Below are 20,528 nucleotides of genomic sequence, written 5' to 3' on the forward strand. Positions count from 1 at the left end.
CTCCCTGCACAGCAGCTCCCGATTGAAAACTTTTCTTGTCACCCTGAGTGCCCTGTGAAGTAAGAAACCCTGTCCAGGCTGAGCCATCCACACACTCTGGAAGGACCACACCTTTTTGGTAGCCAAATCTGTGGGAGCAGTGCCCAACTCTGTGTGCATTTAGTCAGCATAAAGCTGGGAGCTGCCACCTGCACCATGGCACCAGCTGAGCCTGCTGGGTTTTAGGAGCTGCTTTAGGTTGGGGCTGTGTCTGCACTCCCCTGCCCAGCCCTCTCAGACTCTGCAGTCTCTTGGCTTTCACTACACTTCAGAAAAACTGCCAGAGAAATGTACCAGGCCATGTCCAAAATTGAATTGTCCAGTGTTCTTGATAAACACCCACAGTGTTATTTACCACAGCAAGCAGAGTTACTAGTAAATATCTGCTCTAAAATGTAAGCAATTTTATTTGTTTGAATTTAGTGTTAAGCCTGCCTTGAAGAAATAATTAAAAACTGATTTCTGCTTTATCCATGGGGTTTTATTCCAGCCCAGAGATGAATGTCTTCAAATCAACTTTGTTTTTCAGTATGCAGGCTTCTTCAGACAGTAATTTAAAAACCAATTTTAGGGATTATGAATATTCATGTAATATTATACAATACATATATAACACATAAATAATAAATTTTTAATGAGTGTCATCTATGTAAGTCTTTGAGAGAAGGTGCAAAACATGTTTAATAAATCTATTTTCTTTTATCCCTGCTGTGTATTTGAAAGGCCACGGATTTAATGTATTCATTAAGATGCAACAGACAGAAAACCTTACCTGCATTCACTGGGACACTCAGTACAATTCCAAGAGAAATCAAGGTGGGGTAGGTAATAGCAATCCCAAAATTTAGTAGAATATTGAATGCTGATGAAGGAAAGAAAAATGTCTTTTACTACAGTGAAATTAGGCAGAAAGAATGTCAAATGAAACACATATGTTTTATTACTCTATTTGTTGTTCAAACAGCGGGTACATCAGCTTCTGTTGTTTTCCTGAAGACACCAGAGGACAAAGCTCTGCCTGCTGCATGTCCACCTGTCTGAGACATTGCTGTTTCTGGGGAACTCTGTATTCCTCTGGAGTCCAGTGGCAGGATCATGGTGGGGTTTGGGTAGAGCCTGTCTCTCAGTGTCACGTGCAGTAATTCCCACTCTTTACACTGATCCAGTGGTCCCCTTGGCCCTGCTGAAAGACTTAACACTCTTCATCTGGGAGATTTCAGCTGAACAGGAGGTTCTGTCTGGGTGCTTTTTTGCAGAAAAGATGCCTCCAGTTGCAGGTGGAAGATGGTGTAAATGTAACCCTCTTCCAGACAGGGATTTGCTACATGAAATTTAGTACAATGACATTATAATATCATTACTGTGGAATGATTATAATATCACTCCATTGTAATACCATACGAAGTTTGTGGGGTGTTTCATGACAAATTAATAATTGCTTTGGATCAAATTCACCCTTGTTTTAAGGTGATCAGCTTTAGCAGACTCAGGAGAGCCTTGCCAATACTGAGCTTGTTGGGAGCTGGGACTTCGAGTGTCTTCCAGTAGCACCCATTTATTGCACATGCCAGGGATTGCTTGCCGAGTTCTGCACCACTTTCTTACAGACTCCTTCCACTGAGTCCACTGATAAGTAACTTAAGGTACTTCTGGAGTTGTAATTGTTCTGGGTAAAAGAAGCTGGGACTCAAGACAGGAGTAGAGAAGAGCTATTTCCAGTAGAAATTAATGTTTTAGGAGAGGGGATTCCATCATCCATTTTAGGGACCAACTGGAGCAGCAAGTCAACACATCTAGTTTAATTAACAATGAACAACATCATGTTTCTGATAATCTTTAAAATTTAGGTTGGCATCCCTCCCCACTGGGCTCCTTTGGTGGCACAGCAGTGGCAGCAGAAGAGAGGATTGCCACCTATCAAAATTTCCATCACTGTGCAACACTACATTTTCAAAAGTTTCCTCCTCCTTAGGAGTAGCAATTACTCCTCCTTAGGAGTAGGAATTAGCTATTACTGCAGGCAGCAGAGGCTTTGGAGTCTGGCCTTGACTGGCCTGGCCTAACCTTGCTGTGGGGATGCTGATGAGCCCCAGACACTGCCCTCCCAGCAGGGCTGCTTCCATTCCTGGGCAAGTGTTACCTGTCTCTGTCCTACAGAGTTCATGAGTAGGAGTTAGGACGAGCTTTACAGTTTAGTCCCACAGCACCTTCTAAAGAGAGCCACAGTATTTTGGTGTGGTAATAACAGCAGAAGCGAGGTCTACATTGCTCCTAGGAATGGGCCCTCTCATAATATCTCAAGCTAATAATTAAGTTGAGAAGAAGGGAAAACAGCTCCAGTATGGGAGATGCTTGCAGTTTCCACCAGTGGCCAGTTTCTGGCACCCTCCTCCACCCCAGGCAGTGTGAGAGCACCCCCCATCTACTCACTCAATAAGAGAATTGAAAATCCGCAGAGGTTCCCCCAAGGAATGATGTCAAAAGAGCTCCAGTACTCCACTTTGGTAAAATAAAGGATGACAGGAATACAGGTAACGAAGAGGACGTTGAAGACAGCTAACACAGACAGGAATAAGGCAGCTTCTCCAAATTTAGCACTGCCCAAAAGAAGTTTGAATAAAACCTAAGAGAGGAAAATACATGGGTTTAACTCTCTTTCACCACATCCCTGGAAGGCTGGTGTTCTGTTCTGGCCCCTGTGCAGTGATGCTTGCTGGACACTTGGGATGGCTGCTCGTGAAACTGTGGTGAGCAGCTTGTGTGGCCCAGCCTTCACCCTGCTGGCACCCCCTGGAGCACAGGCAGGGACAGCTGCCGACTGAGTCCAGGCAGAAAGGGGATTCAGCACCTTTGTCTGTGCATGTCCTGAAAGGAAAGGTCACTAACCCTTCAACCCTGGCTTAGACCCTTCAACCCTAGCTTAGACCCTTCAGTCTTTTTTCTGCACCTCCAGAAAACTTGACTTTAAGGAGTCTGTGGAGCAGGGCAGGGGGAGGGGAGGAGAGGAGATAAGGCAATCTAGACGAAGAGGCTCCCTGCATGAGACATCACTGGTCCGGGCCTTTGGCTGCCACCTGAGCAGTGCTGTGGTGTCAGGCAAGCACAGTCCATGCTGACTAGCTGTCTTTCCACCTTCTCCCTGGGAACCCATCTCCAGGAGGCAGATAGCAGAGCAGCAGCCTCACAGCCCAGAGCACGGATACAGCACGGGCAATGAGACTGCAGGGAGGGATTTAAAATCTTTGGTTTGTTAGTGGGAGAAGGAAAAAAGGACAGTAGAAATGAAAGACGTGAGCAGCCCATCTATGGCTGGGGACTGCCTGTGGACAGGTCTCATCTGGAGTCTCCATCGGTTTTCACCACAGGGCTGCAGAGATTCTGTTGGGTACCACGGTCTGGGAACAATTTTCCTCTGCAGAATAGGCCAGCCAATGTGACTTAGTGGTTTGTGCTGCACTGGCAGTCCCCATCACCAGTGTCAGTTCTCTCCTTTGCCTACACAAAGCAGGCAAGTCTGCAGGGCTGCTGTGCTGGCAGGGCTCTGCCCACTCCCACCATCCCACAGCCGTGCCCAGTGCAGCAGTGTTGCTGCTCTGCAATATGGAGCAAAGTGTCCCGAAAGCCACTTACTCATCTGCCACCTGAGGCCAGCGTGTTGTGCTGCCCCCAGCAGGGCCACCTCGACCTGTCCTCCTACCCCAGATACGCAGTGGCTCTGCTGCACATGGTGAGATCTGTCTGCCTGCAGATCTGCCTGCCCCTTTGGCACACGCAGCTCACGGAAACTGAGCCAGACTGTGGAGAGCAAGAGCAGGGTGGCAGCAGCAGTGGAATGTGTTGCACAACATGCTGCAGAGCTTTATCCGTGCTGGCATGGAGAGCACACTGCAGAGTAACACCCTGCTGGCACTGCCACCACCACCCTCCTGTGCACGGGCTCTGCTGGAGCAGCCCTGATGCTCCCGTTCCCAGGAAGAGTAGCAGTGTCACAGGAAGGGAACACAGCTAGGCTCTGGCTCTTTCATTTTCTCTGGTTTGGTGGGCCACGTCTCTGGTCCTGCAAGGAAATGCTGTCAGAGGAATGAGCTCCATGGAGTTTCATGACCTTCCCAATGTAAGATATCAGCTGAAAAAGTAAGCAGAAAGCATTGCAGCATTGTGCTGAGGGGCACAGGCAGATGCTTCTCAGTTTGGCAAGGTTCCCTGGACTGCTGGTGTTAGGGCTGCAGGGCTCTCCTGGCCAATTCCTCTTGTATGACTGCTACAGTGCAATTCATTAGACCAGATGAAGCTGTCTACATCTCCTAATCTACACATCCAAGCCAAGGTGGGCAAACCACTGTCTACAAATGCTTATTCCTCACTGTGGACTGTGACTCTGAGCACTGGGGGCAGCAAGTGCCCAGAAGAGTCTCAGGCTGAGTGAAATGGCTCTGCTCAGCAGAGAAGGCTGCATCTTACATGTAGTGCAGCTTACCCAGCTGCTCAGGATGAGGTCTTGATTCACAGGCATGTGCTTTGCATTTTAAGGATGTGATTGCATCCATGATGAGCAATGCTTTAAGCCCAACACAGGCTACATATGCCACTGAAGGAGGACTGGCAAAGTGAGGTAACAAAGCGACTTGAAGAAGCTAAATCTCTGCAGGGTGCTTCCAGAATGAGTGCTTAAATCCAGAATCTGTGGAAAATCTGCCTCATTTTTCAGGAAGGTGGGATGTCTGTAAATCATCCCCCTGGCTGAGGAGCACTGGAGGAGACTATTCCAAGGAAACAGGAGTTTTTATCCTAAGTGAGAGCAGACATCAAAGCAAGTGAACACCTGAATGCAGTGCTGCAGAACCAGTGTGTTTGTGGCAGAGCTCTCAAAGAAGGGCACATGACACTGAACTGCACAGAGGTTTGCAAGTAAGAGAAGAACAGCCAAAGTGAGTGATGAGGGTGACAGGCATCCTTCTGGGGGAAAAAGAGCCAGGTGTTCTTACCTTGTAGAGAGCAGACATTGAGGCAGAGCCCACCACCAGGGCTATCCCAATAACGGAGTGGCTGTGAAACCCATCGGCATACGTCATCATAACTATCCCTGCAATAGCAAATATAGCAGCCACGATCTGGTTGGAGACAAAGAAAGCAAGGAAGTGTTACTAGACAACCCCCACTGTGGAGAAGGAGGCAGGCAGATTTACATGCGAGCACAGTACTTCTGCATCGTCTGCTTATGTAGAAAATAGTAGCAAGCCTGGGCCAATACCCAGGGAGCAGATGCTGCCTGCCCTTGTGGTTTCCCTGGCTGCAGGGAAGCTGCAGGCAGAGCTGCAAAGGAGTGGCTGCTTTGGGTGTGTGCAACAGGCCAGACTGCAGGGCTCAGGGCCTCTGACTGAGCTGAAGTGGGGATTTAATCTCTGTCACTGAGCTTCCCCATCACTGGGTCCCTGCAGCCTGTGCGTGACAATAATACACAAGTAATAATTCCCTGGAGCTTGCAGGAAAGGCTTCGAGTCCTGTTGAAGTTTTGGAGGAAAAAGGTTATAGAAATAAACAGGGGAATAAAATTCATGAAACTACTTTCCAGTCTAGACGAGTCATTGCAAAGAGTAGGAGGAGGGTCTGTTCAGCCAGCTATGCACACTGCAATGCCTGAGGGGTGTCTCCCAAACAGGGAGCATTCATAAAGGTAGGGGATGTGCTGCCCTGACTTACCAGGGTCAGCAAGAAACCCCTGGCTTCTCTGGGATAGTCTTGCCAGATACCTTCAGCCTCTCAGGGTGTTCATTCTGGGGTGAATAGGGCTTTTTGTATGCTCATGCTTCCTTGTTCTGCACGGCTGTGAGGGATGCCCTGCTTACACCACATGCCTTTTGGCCGCTCAGTCACAGTGATACCTCCCAGATGACTGGGATATTTGTTTATTTTGATCCACAGCTGGGTAAGTGCCAGCCAACTGTCCCCTCTCCCAGGGCTGCACCGGAGTTTTAAGCCCCAACCACAGGCTGCAGCTGCCTACACATCCATGAGCTTCCTCTCACCTTACCTGCTTCCCACCAGAGATACCGGAGCTGCTGTGAAGATGCAGGGGGGAAAGTCTGTGAGCCAAGCTCTGCTGCTGCCTGATCAGCAAGATGTGGTGAGCTAGCCTCTTTACCTCTGCAGGTCCCAACCCCAGCAGCACCAGCAGCCTCTTCCCTGGGCTGAGCGGGTCTGGTGCCAGGGGACACCCAGAAACCAGCTGAGACAATCATCCAGCACATCCTTCCCGCACACTGACATCAATGCCTTCAATCTCACCTAACACAAAAATGGCCTAGTTTTGCAAACAAAACCTTATCAATTTCTCCACAGGTGTTGCTGTATAATGGCAGGGTGGCATAAAGGCAGAATGCTGATTTCTGACTTGAACAGGGTGGAGCCCAGTACAACCTGCAAAGGCTGGGTATACACACTTTAGATTTGCAGAGGTCCAGATACAGCATCTTGGCTTGCAGCCCTGTTGGCATTTGGACTCTACATGCACAGCTGTTGGACATCACTTCTAAAGTGAAGTTTTCTGGTGTTGTAACTGGGCCCATTGGTCCAGGATAGACTTATTTTGAAGGCAAGGAGAGAACCCCTCCCTGCATGGCTCTACAGCAGTGTGGAGCAGTTCTCTCACCAGTGTGCTGATGCTTGTCAAATAAAAATCCAGACACTCTGTGTGGTTTCAGAGGCACAAGAAAAAAGGTCATTGAATGAGACAAGCATGAGGCAAGTGCAGAAAAAGGAAGAAGAAATTTGCCTTCACCCAACACATAATTAAGTGAAGGAAAGATTTGCTGTTGCACCCTGTGGATGTGAAAAGTTTACAATGATAAATTAATGGAAGAAAAAAATTCAGTCAATGACTATTAGCTATAGAAACACTGCTTCCATCTCAGGAAGTCCTTGACCCTCAAATTGTTGGAGGCTGGAAAGTCTCATGAGGAAATATCATTACAGGCTTTTCCTATTTAGATTTTTCTAGGTGTCCACTAGAAGCAGCTGCTGCAGGGAGGCTTCTGGGGCAGAGGCACCTCTCCTCTGACTCACTATGGCTCTTAGAGAGCTGCAAGGTCCATGGCTCAGGCTTAGCTGAAAGATGGCAACTCCATACCTTCCTTCAACATCACCTGTGCTACAGATGAGTTGACAAAGAGTGGAAGATGCAGCATTTCCTCTAGCAGCTGCTCCAGTTGTGGCTGTCCTCCTTCACCATGGAGGGGCTTGTTGTCCAGCCTTCACCGAAGGGTTGAGGACCACAAACACATTTTAGGCTGTACCATCCAGCTGGCACCTACAGGTGCACCAGTGGAGGGAGCCTGCCTCAAACCCCACAGGCAGCTGTAATGCCTCTGCACTGGAAACTTGAGGGGTGCATGCATGAACTGCAGAATGAAAAGTCTCCAGCTTTGCTTTTAACATCAGGAGCTGATCAGCTTCAGAGCACCTTCCATGCCTCCACAGTTTGAGATCTGATAGGTTATGTATTTCCAAGTCCCACAGGCAGATGTGCTTGTCTATATGTTGTGTACATAGGAAGCACTTGCAGGTGATGGCTCTCTTTGATCCTGAGCTGTTTTATTAACCGTACTGTGGAGGGAAACACCAAAGTCAAAGATTGAAGCAAATAAATGCAGTCTGCAAACAGTTCTGCTGGGGCAGAGGTCCTTGCCTATTCCATCAAGCATGTCACAAGTGTCAGACGAGTCTTGGCCTCACTTTGCAGTCTCCTGTTGACCTGCCAGGGGTGTCACATACACCTGCTCTGAAAGCCTTTCAGCCTTTCTATCAAGCACATTGTTAGTGGTGGTGACAGGCTGCTCACACACCACAGTGCCCACAGATGTCACAGCACTGCAGGGTTTGCAGAGGCACTGGTACAGACACAGCTTCATTATGTGTGTGTCTTTGACAGCTCACAGCCCAGTCAGTCCTTCTCAGGGCACAATGAAGGGCAAGGGGAAAATCTCAACTTTGTTAGGGGAGATGACGACACTTAAAAGTACCTGAATGGCAAAGATAGGAACTTGTAGCTTGCCCTTACATTTAAACTTCAACGAAATTGTGATTGATGTGCTTATAGAGCTAGTAGTTACACTTCTGAAGGTCAAATAGGGTACTTGTACTTGCTTTAACCCCACTGAGCCTTTCTCACCTTGTCTCTGTCAGTGGGCATGAACAGAGACACCCAAATGTGCAGTCAGAGCTTTGCTGTGGCACTATCCATCCTGCTGCACTGGTGTGGGGGTGGAGCAGGAGCATGGGAAGGCACTCTCCCCCTTGCAGCCTTATCTGCCAGTACCCTTGCAAAGGGTGCTTTCAAGAGGGTCAGCAGCTCTGACAGAGGGTGGCCCTGAGGGACCACATGCTTTGGGGCCAGGCTGTGTGGTGGAAATGCTGTCACTCCCAGTGAAGCCCCAGCAGCTGTCTTTCCTCCTGGTTGCCAGTCCCAGGAAGAAGGCAGTGTGTTGGGGTCATCCTGAGGCTATCCCCAGCAGCAAAACTTTCTGCCTGCTGCTTTTCACATGGGCTGTACAGAAAAGAGAGGAAAGAGGGAAGAAAAGGATTCTCTCCTAAGACTCCATGTCCTCTGCAGACAGGAGTGCCCTGGCACTCCCACTATGCCACACAAAGCTGGGTGGTAGAACTGCTGTGCAGCCATGTGCCCTTCCAATCCCTAAAGACAAGTGCCTCCTCACTCTCATATTGCCACAGGTCAGGATGCCACAACTGTTTAAGAGCAAATAGCCCAGTCTGTCTGCAAATCCCTTCTCCCTGCACCCAGGTTCATTGCTGGCCTGTCACCTGGGAAGGAGAGAGCTGTGTTCCTTCTTGGATTCAGGAGACAGCTTGATCCTTCTCGGGAAGCCCCCCTGACAAAATATCACAATGCCAGGTTCCACAAGGAGAGGCTGGAACACATGACAGGAGTATCACACAGCCACCACTGCCCTGGCCCCTGTTCCACTTCTCTCCTTCTTGCTGCTTTCCCAAAGTAGTGCAGATAGGAAATAGAAGACAGCTGGACACGGCTGGGACCGCCACTTGGGTCTGCTTCTCTGCTCCTTCCACTCCTTCTGCCCCTTGGAGAAGGGAGTCATACAGAACAGGATTCATCCCCCAGTGCATGTCCCCTGCCATGGCACAAGACAACCTGCCCAAGAAGCTGCTGGAAAGTCCCTGACCAGCATGGATGTGCTCTTCCATCACGGCCATGCACTCAGGAGAGCCCAAGGAGCACCTCAGCTCCAGCATGCACGCGCCCATGTGGGTATCCCTACACACACAGGTTGGATTCTATCCCTCCATGCCACAGCCATATTCCAGGGTGAGAGATGGCACATTCAGATTGAGCAGCAAGCTGTAGGTGCAGACTGCAGTGGTCACCCCTCCATATACCATCTCTCCTGGTGTCCCACCAGTGCTACAGCTGACAGTGCCACAAGAGAGACGAAGACACAAAAGACCTTTTTATATTTTCATTTATCTAAATGGCCAGCACATCCAGCTTTGGTAACAATGAGATAACAATGAGACTTCCAGGATCATTTCAGGATATCCTTGCTTCTGCACTCAAAAAACACTGTTAGTTTGTTTTTAGGGTAGGGCTGCTTGGGCAGAGGGGTGGGCAGACACCAGCTGGCCACGCCAAACTTTTGGCAGGTACATTTTGCAACCATCCCCTGAGCAGCCTCTTGGCTGCCACCACTGAAAGGCTGGCCAAACTCTCCTGCCAAATTCTCCTGCCAGAGAGGAATACTTCCTGAAAAGTTAACTCTCAGCTGCTCCACGCAACAATCTCTTCTTAGCACTACCAGCCCGAGCGGGGACCTCCTTTAGTGGGCAGGAGACAGGAATAATTACAGTTATTGCTGTTGATCTTGATTATTAATTAATATTAATTGGTGAAGTAAGGATGGAGGGACCCACTGGTGCCTTTTCCTTGCAGTTGATCCTGGCCCTGGCAGGAGCTCCTTGGCCCCGGGCTGGTGGGTTACCCACCCACACACTGCTGCCAAAAATATGCTGAGGGCTGCTAGAATGGCAGCAGGGTCAGCAGGGAGCTGAGGGGTGACGAACCCCCTGCACATGGCTCTGATGCTGCTGCTGCAGCGGCATTCACATAGGATGCAGAACTAAATGCAAACATTTGAAGAGCACCAGAAGAGCAGCCTACAGCTGCTGGCCAAATTCATGTCCTTGTGGACACCGATCTTCCATCAGTGACAGGAGCAGACACACATTTTGGCCACAGGTGGGCGAGGGCAGCCCAGCTCTCTTCTTCTGTCCACAGCTGCTGCTACCTGACACCTGCAAGAGACAACTGTCCCACCCTGCAAGCCTGCTGTCACACGTAGAAAAGTGATTATTAAATCACTGTTAAATTCCCAGGATGGGACCAGAAGTGTGTAGCCAGGGCTTGCGAGAAAGTGCAGTTAAAAAACAAGCAGGCCTGGTGCTGGCCTAGGAATCATCACTTGGAAGGCATTGGCAAGGGCTGACACACCTCCACAGCAGCACAGGGACAGCACATATATCCTTTGTGCCATACTCTGGAGCAAGTTACCTCTTTCCTGATGGAATATGCACAGAAGTATTGGAGCCAGGGGCTCCAGGAGCTCACAGGCACCTGGGAAGGCTGCAGGGGAAGATTCATCCCTGCTCCACAAGGACTTCTGTCTGCATGGCTGCTGCTTGACCCAGCTGGCAGGAGGCAAGGGGTAAAGGAAAGACACAAGGGTGAGGGGGAAGAGGGGAGACAGAGATAAGGAGTCACTTACCCTCACTCCCATGAACCTGTCCCTCAGAACGATCCATGAAAGCAAGAACACAAAAGCTTTGTTGCAGCAGAACAACACGGAGACATCCGTAGTGTTTATTTTCTTTATTGCATGTAAGTAAAGGTAGTTTGTGAGTGTCCAAAGAACACCAAAGGGTGCTGCCTTGGTAAAAAACACCTTCAAAGTCAAGCCATTGTCTCCAAAAAATCGGCAGCACTCCCTAAAACAAGGAGAGAAAGGCAGTGTTATTACATAAGCCAGTCACAGTCTGCAGCAAATATATGGCTTTTTTTTGCTCCTCTTCTTTTCCTTTGGGGAAAGAGAGGCACACACCTTAAAGAGGAGAAAAAAAACAAGTTTCAGCTTCTGCTGCAACAGCCAGCACCTGCGCAGGGTACAAACAGGCAGGGGCTGCAAACACGGGAGGGGGCTGCAAAGAAAGAGCAAAGGGAGAGGTGATGACAGGAGGTGAAATCTCACTCTTTCCGCCAGACCCTTCACAGTGAACATTTTGTGGGGCAAAGGAGTGTGGGGCCATCCTCCTCCCTTCACCCCTGTGGGCACCAGGATGCTGAGGGCCCAGGGTTGGCAAAGCCCCTAGCTCCTCGCTCCTGCTGAAGCCATGGGAAGCTGGTGCCCATCTGATCTGCTATGTGGGGCTTGGGAGAAGCCTTGCAGGAGCCCAGTCTGGGGCTTTTCCACCCAAGGGGTGGGACCTGGCTCAGATCTCCAACAGTATCAGGGCAGGAGCAGGAGGGGGCAGCAAGCAGCTGCCTGCTCCCCCTGAGGTGAGAATGTGGCATGGTAGCACCTGGGAACACGCTGGAGCAGCAGTGGGGAGTCAGGAGCTCATGTGTGCAGTCCAGGCTGGGGATGCTGTGAATCCCTGAGCAGGTTCAGCCCCGGTGCAACGAGCAGAAGCACCAGCAGTTTGTTTGTGTCCCGAAGGCAGCAGTGGACAACAGGACACAGGAGCTGATGGGGTACAGCCTGGCCCTGCTGGCAGGGCTGGCATGGGGGGAAACCTGCCTGCAGCCTGTGCCTGCCTGGCAGCACAGCTGGAAGCTGCCAGCTGCGTGGAAAATCAGGAACACAAAGAAGGAATCAATCAGCCTGCGGGGCTGGGGCTGTGGCCAGCAGCCTGCAAGGTGTGTGTGGGGCAGCCAGCACAGTGCCCTGGCCTGCAGTGCCATTCCTCACTTTCAAACCTGCAAACTCCCCGGGGCCCTGAAACACTTTATTGGGGTGTTGAGACAAAACCTGAGCAGAATTAAATTTCCTGCTGACAATGATGGAGGAATAGGTTTTCACTGCTGTCATGAATTTCAAGCTGTTTGTTTCCAGAGACTGGGCATGTAAAGATCATTATTTGGACACTGATGAAAGCATTTTTTTGATCCACTTTCCCAGAAGACAGGGCTGTACCAAATGAATACCCAAAAAACCCCCATCCATTCTTTGAGCTTCATCAGATCTCTGTATCCACAAGTCTACATCGGCCTGCAGCCCCTCTGCTACAGCAGGTACAAGACTGCAAGGTAGAAGAAACACATTTTTTGTGTTTACTGGATTTTGTTGCTTGCCAGTCCCTCGTATCAAATCATAGCTATGCAGAACTTGCCCATCTCTGGATGTGGTGACCCTGTACTTCGGCTGCTGTACATGGACACTTCAATATGAGCTGCTAGTTCTGCATTGTGTTGCTCAGTGTCCCTTGTCCTCTGCAAAATTGCCTGCTGGCAGCAGCCTGTTCCCTGCCAAACCTGTTCCCTGCCTCTCTGAATCAGTAAAAGAGCTGCCCATCTGCACTACAACCCACAGCCCGACTGCTGGGGCTGTGCTGGGCTGTTCAGGGATGCTCACGACCCTGACAGATGCTGCCTGTGCTCAGCATGTGCCCCTGATCCATTCTCCCCTTCCACAAACACTCTACCCACTTCAGGTCTGCCCTTCAGTCCTGCACATCCTGTGATGTACAGCAGATGTCAGGGCAGTGACTGTACCAGCCACTTGCCACAGGGGACACAGGGAGTGCAAAAGGAAGCAGAGACACATTGAAAAAGCCAGTCCAAAACTTCATTAGAGGCTTAAACCTGCTTCCTAAAACACCATGGAGGGTTCCACTGCCAGAGTGTCATAGACAGTCAGCCTCATGCTCTGAAAACAAAAAACACAGGCACAGTTTAAATTAAATGATGTGAAGCAAGATTAGTATGAGAGGAACAGGAAGGCTGTACTCAAATGAAAGGACAAAAATGGAATTTATAATGTTGGGATTCATCCTGGGGAAAAAAAATTCCTCCTGCTAAAAATCTGTTCCCCACATATAGAATTGGCTATCACTATTTCATATACAGTAAAAACATGTGCTTTTACTGTCTTGTGGGCTTGATTCTTGTTCAGTAAATAACACTGGATTCCTATGATACCACAGCCTGGATCCCTGAAGCATCCAGTGTAGTGCCATGCTGCCTCAAAGGACAGCCTTGCCCTGACATGGATCATGACCCTGAGCTTCAGTGCTCACTTTGAGTGTCTCTCTGCCCTATACAATAAAGTTTCCTTTTAGCTGTTTTGTCTGGCTTCACCAAGAGTGAATTACTTTTCGTAGGCTGGCTCCAGCTGTCAAAGGAGACCTCCTTATGGCAGAGATTTCCTTCTCCAGCACAGAGCTGTAAGGAAGCTTCTCCCCGGGGACTCCCGGGGCTGTGGGGAGTGCTGCCAGCCATGCACCCACATCCGCAGTGAGCCCTGTTGTTCCAAACAGGGACACTCCTGTAGATGGGTTAGATGGCTGCCTTGGACCTGGCATCCTCACTGAAGTATGAGGAGCATCTGGGAGAATGTGGCGTATTTCGTCTACGTGCCATACAATAAATATGTATTATAGAGGGTATATAGTATATAGAGAGTATTATAAATAATACTCTCACAATTAATTGTCTCCCCGGTTTGCCACTGCTTACTGGGAAAACTGATTTTCCCTTGATGCCATAGCACAGCTTGTGAAGCTATACCAGGAAGCATTTGATGAAGAGTTTTCAGTGAGTAACTGGATAAAAAGTTATGGGAAGCAAGGCAGGACTGTGGTATAACCTACGCTGTAAACTCAAAACAGTCAGGGGTGGCTCTAGAAAAAACAACCTTCAGCTTAAATAATTTGTCAGAACTTTTGAACACAGCTGCTCCTGCTGTCCACTTATTTCTGGGCCCAGCACAGACACGGGCACATCCATCTTGTTGACCCCCACACTGTGTTAAAAGAGAAATTGTCATCTTAGACTGACCAAACCTATTCCTGGTCACATTACCAGAAATCCTGCACCTGCTGCTCCTGCCTGCCTCCTCAGCCTGAAAGCTGCTTTGGTGCTCTCTTGATTATACATTTTTTACCTTGCTGGGAACACCATGCTTTGCCCATGGAACAATGGGACTTTGGTGTGGACAACAGCCAGAAAGGCTATTGGGGAAAGTTGATGCAAAGTTCATGTGCACCCTGGCCCTGTGAATCCTGAGCATGGCTCCTCTTTGGCAGAGAAGCTGCCCTGCAGAGAGGAGTAAATTCCTGCAAGTGCCATGCTGTGTGCAGATGGTGTGGCAGCACACAGCAAGGAGCTGTGGCATTGCAGGGTGTAATGCTGTATTTTTTGAGATAATCTTCCTGCATTATTTTCCTTGATTCTGCCATCATGAGCTGACGTTCCACTGTAATCACAGCGATTGGTTTAAAATATAAATGCAAGGCATTAACAAAGGCAACAGCCAAGGTCTGTGTAAGACTGGAATGGAAATGTCAGAGGAAGGAGACTGGAAGGGAAATGTTCTGGCTTAATTGCTGCAGCAGCAATATAGAAAAGTTTGCTTCCACCTAGAAGTGCCATGTCCATGTTCAGACACCCTGAAGGCTGCTAGGGTACTACAGGAACTGGGGTAAAAGATACTACAGAAAAGCCTAAGGCACAACAATCTTCTCTTGGTGTCTTAACTCTAAATTGTTTGCTGGTTTCTTTAGCTTTCATCTACTACATCTTGTTCTTCCTCATAACTCTTTTTAGTGTGTGTCTTCATTAACCCAGCAAATGGCAAATTAGCTCTACTCTATTAGGCAAGTCTCCAGCACAATACTAGCAAAATAACTCCATCATTGGAATCAAGCATCCCCAGTGAAGTAAACCAGTAGTCATCAGTGCCAAAATGCTATGCTAAGTAAGAGTTAATTATATTGAAAGCAGGTGTTGCAGTTAAATAAAACTTGCAAATGAAATATGACAGTAAAGCTCCACTTTTTCCTCACTGATTTCACAATTACATATTTAACACTATTCACCATCCACTGCCTGTTTTGTCTTTAACCATTGCTAGGAAGTTGCAATGTTTCCCTACTTCTCTGAACTTGGTGCAAATGAATTTATAAAATCTTGCCAGCACTGGAATGAATGTTTTTTTTCCCTATTTGCTAAACCAAAATCTCACCTATGAAGAGGAAAGGTAGACAGCAACCAGAAAAAGTACACACAGTGTGTTGTCCCAGGGCAGGTGTTTGGTCTCTTGATACTCCCTGCAGAACAAACCTATGCCAAAAAGATTTGTAAGCCATTGAAACTGCCATTACATCTTTGGAAAATTTGCAGTAAAGTAGAAAATTTCTGGGAGTAATACACATCCTATGGGAATACTTTGGACAAGCCAGTTATTTCTCCTTTCCAGACTGTTAATTTTTGCTAGAATTTTTTCATTTTCTCAGTGCTCATACTGGAGCTTCTTCCTCTTCCTCCAAACCAGATTTGGAGCGGCTGTTGCTCTTACAGGGTAATATTATTTCTTTGTAGACTGTGCTTCTTACTTTGACCTTGCAAGGTCTGTACCTGCAAATTGAATTTGGCTAAATTGCTTCTGATTTTCAGCAGAGTGAGCATCACCTCCCTGGAGCACAGCAAAGCCACCACTGTGCCAGTGAATCCGTCTTCTTGATTAGAGATTGGCAGGCAAAGCATGTTTTGCTAATCCCTGCACCAATTAGGCCTGTATGGATAAATAATCTGCAGATGTGCAACAGTCTTACATTTTCTGCTCAATGTACAAAAAAAAGACATGGACTAAAATGTCATGCCATGTCTTCTGTGAGGATTCACAAGCCAGTTGTAAGCAAAAGCAAAGCAGACAGACAAGATGCGTTGACAGTAATAGGAGAGAAGGAAACTAGACTCAAGTCTAATTTCTTCCAGTGAAAAAAACCAACAAGGAAGTTTTTTGTAATTCATCCTGTTAGGACCACAGCATCTCTCATGCATTAAGCTCACAAGTAGAGGTAGTTATGACTGCTGGACAGATAAAAAAATGCCAGTTAACTCGATATGTTCTTCAATATCAAAACGGTGCCCAGGAAAGTAAAGATGTGTTTTTCAGAAAAAAGGATCATGCCTCTAGCTTTGCTTCCTTCCCCTTTGAGCCAGCACTGACCCAAAAGGCAGCCATGACAAAACTGGCTGCTCAGGTGGGTGGATTTCAAAGCAGTGCAAGAAAAGGGTGAGGTAATGAAACCCATTTTACAGATGTGCCAGCTGGGGCACAGAGAAACAAAGTCCCTGGGTGCTTTAAAGTAGCAGGATGAGGGCTGCCTGTTGATTGCACCTTCAGAGATATGGGGAATTGCTTTTCCTGCATGTTTATTTTATAGCCAGCTCCTGTTACTTATCAAGACAGTCCCTGAGGGCCTTTTTCCTGAGTCACCACAGGTTCACATGCCAGCAGAACAGTTGCACGGAGGCTCCTGTGGTGTGTCCCAGATCATAAAATGCTGTGAACAAACCCGCTAGCCTCAGCACTTTGCAGAGAGATGCCCAGGACTCCTGCCATGGCTTTTATTGCCCCGCTGCTCTGAAGCTCCTACAAAAAAACCTGTATGCCCCTGCCTGAAGCTTTCCTCAGGAAAACTGCTTCCAGGTGCTGGGAAGGCACAAGCTTCTCCTTAGTTTCCATGGCGCAGAGGTCTGAGACTTGTCCTGGGTGTGCTGGTGTGCCTTGCCCTGCTGTCTGCAGGGCCTTTGAGGAACGCTGCAGCCCATGGCCACGGACCTGTTGCTCCTCAGAGATGTCTGTACTTATCCAGTCCAGTCTGTCCATGCTGGGGAGTGAACTAGGGCTGCAAACCCTGGCCCTTCAGTCTCTTGTAATACCCTTCCTAATGGGAATGGTGGCACTGCAGCCCTGGAGGTAACATCAGCCCAAGTGACAGCACTGGTTTCCAGAGACAGATGTAAAGGGTGGCTTATCTGAAATACTCTAATGGCTTTTTAATGCCCATTGTCACATGCATATTTTTCTGCAAGCACATTATTAAATGCAAGAAATTACCACAGAAGCCAATCAAGCATACAGCTGCCACTTTTAAATGTCTGTGCCTGTGACTGACTTGATTACTTGTTTCTGCACTTAGTTTGGGGCTGGTGTTCTGCCTTTAAACTTTTATCTGTTCTGGGAGTTTCCAGCTCATTTGCAGAAAATACATTCTAATAAGTAATGGAATGAGAAAATTGTTTTCTCTTAAATTAAACAAAAAATAAATGAAATAAGAAATGCCCAGACTGACCTTCTCTGAACTAGAGAGACAGAAGCAATTGGTTTTGCTCAGCTCTGTGCATGTGCCATACTAGACGTTTGCACAATAAATGGTCCCAGGAAATGCTTAGCTATGGATTTACATAATACACCAGAATGGCTCCAAAAGAAGCAAATAATACAAATCTCACAAACCACCTGAATACATATTTTCAAGACAAGTCTTAGAACAGACTCAGAAACCTTAATGAGAGACTGTTTAAACTAACATATAAATAAAAAAAAAGTTTAAAAGAACAAGACCGAACCACATTTCAGAAAATCCAGCAAGTATTCCTGGCAAGAAGCTTTTAATGTGACAAGATACCTTCAGCAGTCATGCATCTGAAATTATCATGAATTATCCAACATTTTCTGCCTTTACATCCCAGAGGTACCCAGAGCCTGAAGTACTTTATGCTCTTCTAGACAACTGGCATTATACAAATAAAATGTAAGACTGTTGCTATGTGCGAGCTCCAAACACCCACAGACACCAGGCAGGCATCACACTTGAACACAAAAACGAGCTTTTTAGTTACACTCAAAGACTGCTTTGAGGAGCACCTTTTTTTCTTAGCCCAGAAGAAATGCAACCCTTGACCTGATCTGGTGTAGCACTCAAGATTGGCCTCAAATCTTTGTTAGAGCCCAGCAGAGCAGTGGCCCTGAGGTGCTCACATTAGACATTCCCCTCCACAGCCACAGTGCCTGAAGCTGAAAGGGGAAGGAAGGGAATGAAAGCTCCAAAGGCTCCTGGGGGTTACTATGCAAGCAGAGGGACAGTTCCTGCTGGTGTTTGAGATGGGGCTGGAAGATGAGCTGGAGGGAACAGACCCATTTGCACAGCGGGGTGGGATGAGGAGCATGCCCGAATGGAGTACAGGCAAAGTACTGCCAGCTCCAACAGCACCATGTACAGCCAGGCACAGGCAGCCACGGCAGGCTGTGAGGAGCAATTCATGATCTGTATGGAAGCTAATGACAGTCCTTAGGGAGCTGTGGAGCAAGCTGAGAAAATGAGCAGCACCACATCATCAGACAGCATTTACTCAAGAGCTCACAAAAGCCCAAGAATGAAATAGGGAATCCATAACAGGGCTCTGTAATTCCCTTAAAACAGCCTTCTTGCCCAAAGCAAATGCCACATTGATTCTTTAAATCTGATTTGTGCAGTGACAATGGCTGGCCATAAAATTTGAAGATGACCATTGCTAGTTAAAGACTGAACTACTAGTTAAAGACTGAACCTCTTCCTCATCCTGGGTTCATCAAGGAGCAACAAGGACAAGGAATGCTCAGTTCAAGGAGCATGCTGACATAGCCAGGTGTTGCAGGCACTTGCAAATATTTTCATCCCAGGAGACTGGCTGGTGAGTGGGTGTCCTTAAGGCCTAAGCCCAGCAGGAATGCTCCTGCTTGTACCATGCACCTAATGACTGCTGCCACCCTCAAAAGCAGGATGCTGACTGCTTGTAGCAACTTAGTGCTGATGAATTCAGACCTTCCTGAGGATCTCCCACTGCACCAGTCACGTGGAAGTGGCCTGGGGCTTCTGGGTCTCAAGAGGGACCTTTCCCCTAAAGGATCTTGTTCCTCACTTTTATCCTCTGCAGCTGCAATTAGAAAAACCCTTGGGGCTCTGCCTGCCTGAAGGGAAGGCCTCTCACCTCTGCATGTGCAGCTTCTCCCAGACAGAGAGCAACACGGCAGCACAGCTCCTCAGCATCACCAGCCTCCTCAGCCACCTGGGCCCAGCTGGGGGGACAGCCCAGCTCTGGGGAAGGGCATCCCAGCTATCAGAACATCTGCTTCAGGGCCTTTTTCCTTGACCACTGCAGGTGGGTGTTGCACTAAGGAGCAGGGGCTGTGTCTTGGGTGGCCTGGGAGATACACTGGCACCAAAGCCACAGCTAAACTGTGTCCTGCATGGTCCAGTGTGAATGGATTTGCTACTGTTGGCCTTTCAAATGTTAGTTAATCAAACTGTTATTTGGAAGAACTACTGAACCACAAACCCACATTACTTTTGATGTAACCCAAGTGGATTAGGCAATTCCCTGCAGGTCCCAGCAGTCTGGAGAGGCTCTTTATGCAATGCTTCAGTACTTCATTTACTGAGAAGATGAAAAGCGTGGAAAGCCTTCCAGGGAAAGCACTTGGAAAGGGCACTAGGAGGCAGAATTTGAGGTCCATAGTGACGGTTTATCACAAATTTTCAGTGTGAGCTTGGACAAGTCCCCCAGCCAGCCTGTCCCCCCTTGGCAGTGGGGTATGAGGGTACAGGCTCGCTGTTATTTCCCAGGGCTGTGTTGAGGTAAATGCAGTCAAGCATTTGTGCGGCATTTGGCGTGTGGTGAGGGACAGCATATACAAACTGAGGCAGAGAAAACCTAAACATTAGACTCTCAAGGCTTTGACTGCCGGAGTCAACATCATCACTGCTCTCCATCATCATCCAAAATTTCCATTGACGTCAGTGGATGTTCTGGGTGTGAAAGGCCTGCAGACTCTGAAACTCTGCAGCAATTGCTTGTGGATATCTTAAGCATGGCCTGATGTGATTTATATCCAGCTTGTCCTCTTCAGCTATGACCTGAACCACTTAGTACTTTTTGGAACAGTCAGAATGAAACTTTTAGAAGAAATTGGCCAGCTGGCCTCCTGTAAATTGGATTTTTGTAGTGGTTGGCATAGGCAGACCAAAAAAAAGTATGCAAGAATAAAGTGCTTTTCTAGTAGTTGTTGTTTTGGCTTCTGTGCTCTGCTGATATAGAAGTACAGTGCTGATAGGAGGGGGAGCAGTGCTGCTGTGTCTTGGGAGAAGGAACAAGACAAGAGGCAAAACAAAGAGGAGAGAAGTATCTCAATGATAAAATTGGCTATGCGAACACCCTGAGACAGCTGTTACTGAAACACACATATATACCCTCACACACATATTTCATTTGCACCTTTATGCCTGTGGATTGTCAGGGAGACTTTGTGTGGAGATATGGCTCCAGCTGGGCAAAGAGCCCTGTTAGTGCCTACACCTGGCACTGCCAGCCTTGGGCCAAGGGCATAAAATAATTGACTTCATAGCCTAAGTACTAATTG

The 20,528-nt window shown here is 48.0% G+C and overlaps 1 protein-coding gene across 1 annotated transcript in view; it reads right to left on the minus strand.

Annotated features, from left to right (window-relative positions):
* The window catches only part of SLC35F3 (solute carrier family 35 member F3), a 61,581-nt gene that overhangs the window by 1,906 nt on the left and 39,147 nt on the right, over positions 1–20,528 (minus strand). Inside the window, exons 3-6 of the mRNA XM_058836706.1 lie at positions 10,833–11,052; positions 5,025–5,150; positions 2,470–2,662; positions 812–901 (exon numbers count right to left, since the gene is read on the minus strand). Of these exons, the coding sequence (XP_058692689.1) occupies positions 812–901; positions 2,470–2,662; positions 5,025–5,150; positions 10,833–11,052 (629 nt within the window). The remainder of the gene's footprint in view (positions 1–811; positions 902–2,469; positions 2,663–5,024; positions 5,151–10,832; positions 11,053–20,528) is intronic.

This window comes from Poecile atricapillus, chromosome 3 (assembly GCF_030490865.1).
Source record: "Poecile atricapillus isolate bPoeAtr1 chromosome 3, bPoeAtr1.hap1, whole genome shotgun sequence".
Classification (NCBI taxonomy): domain Eukaryota; kingdom Metazoa; phylum Chordata; class Aves; order Passeriformes; family Paridae; genus Poecile; species Poecile atricapillus.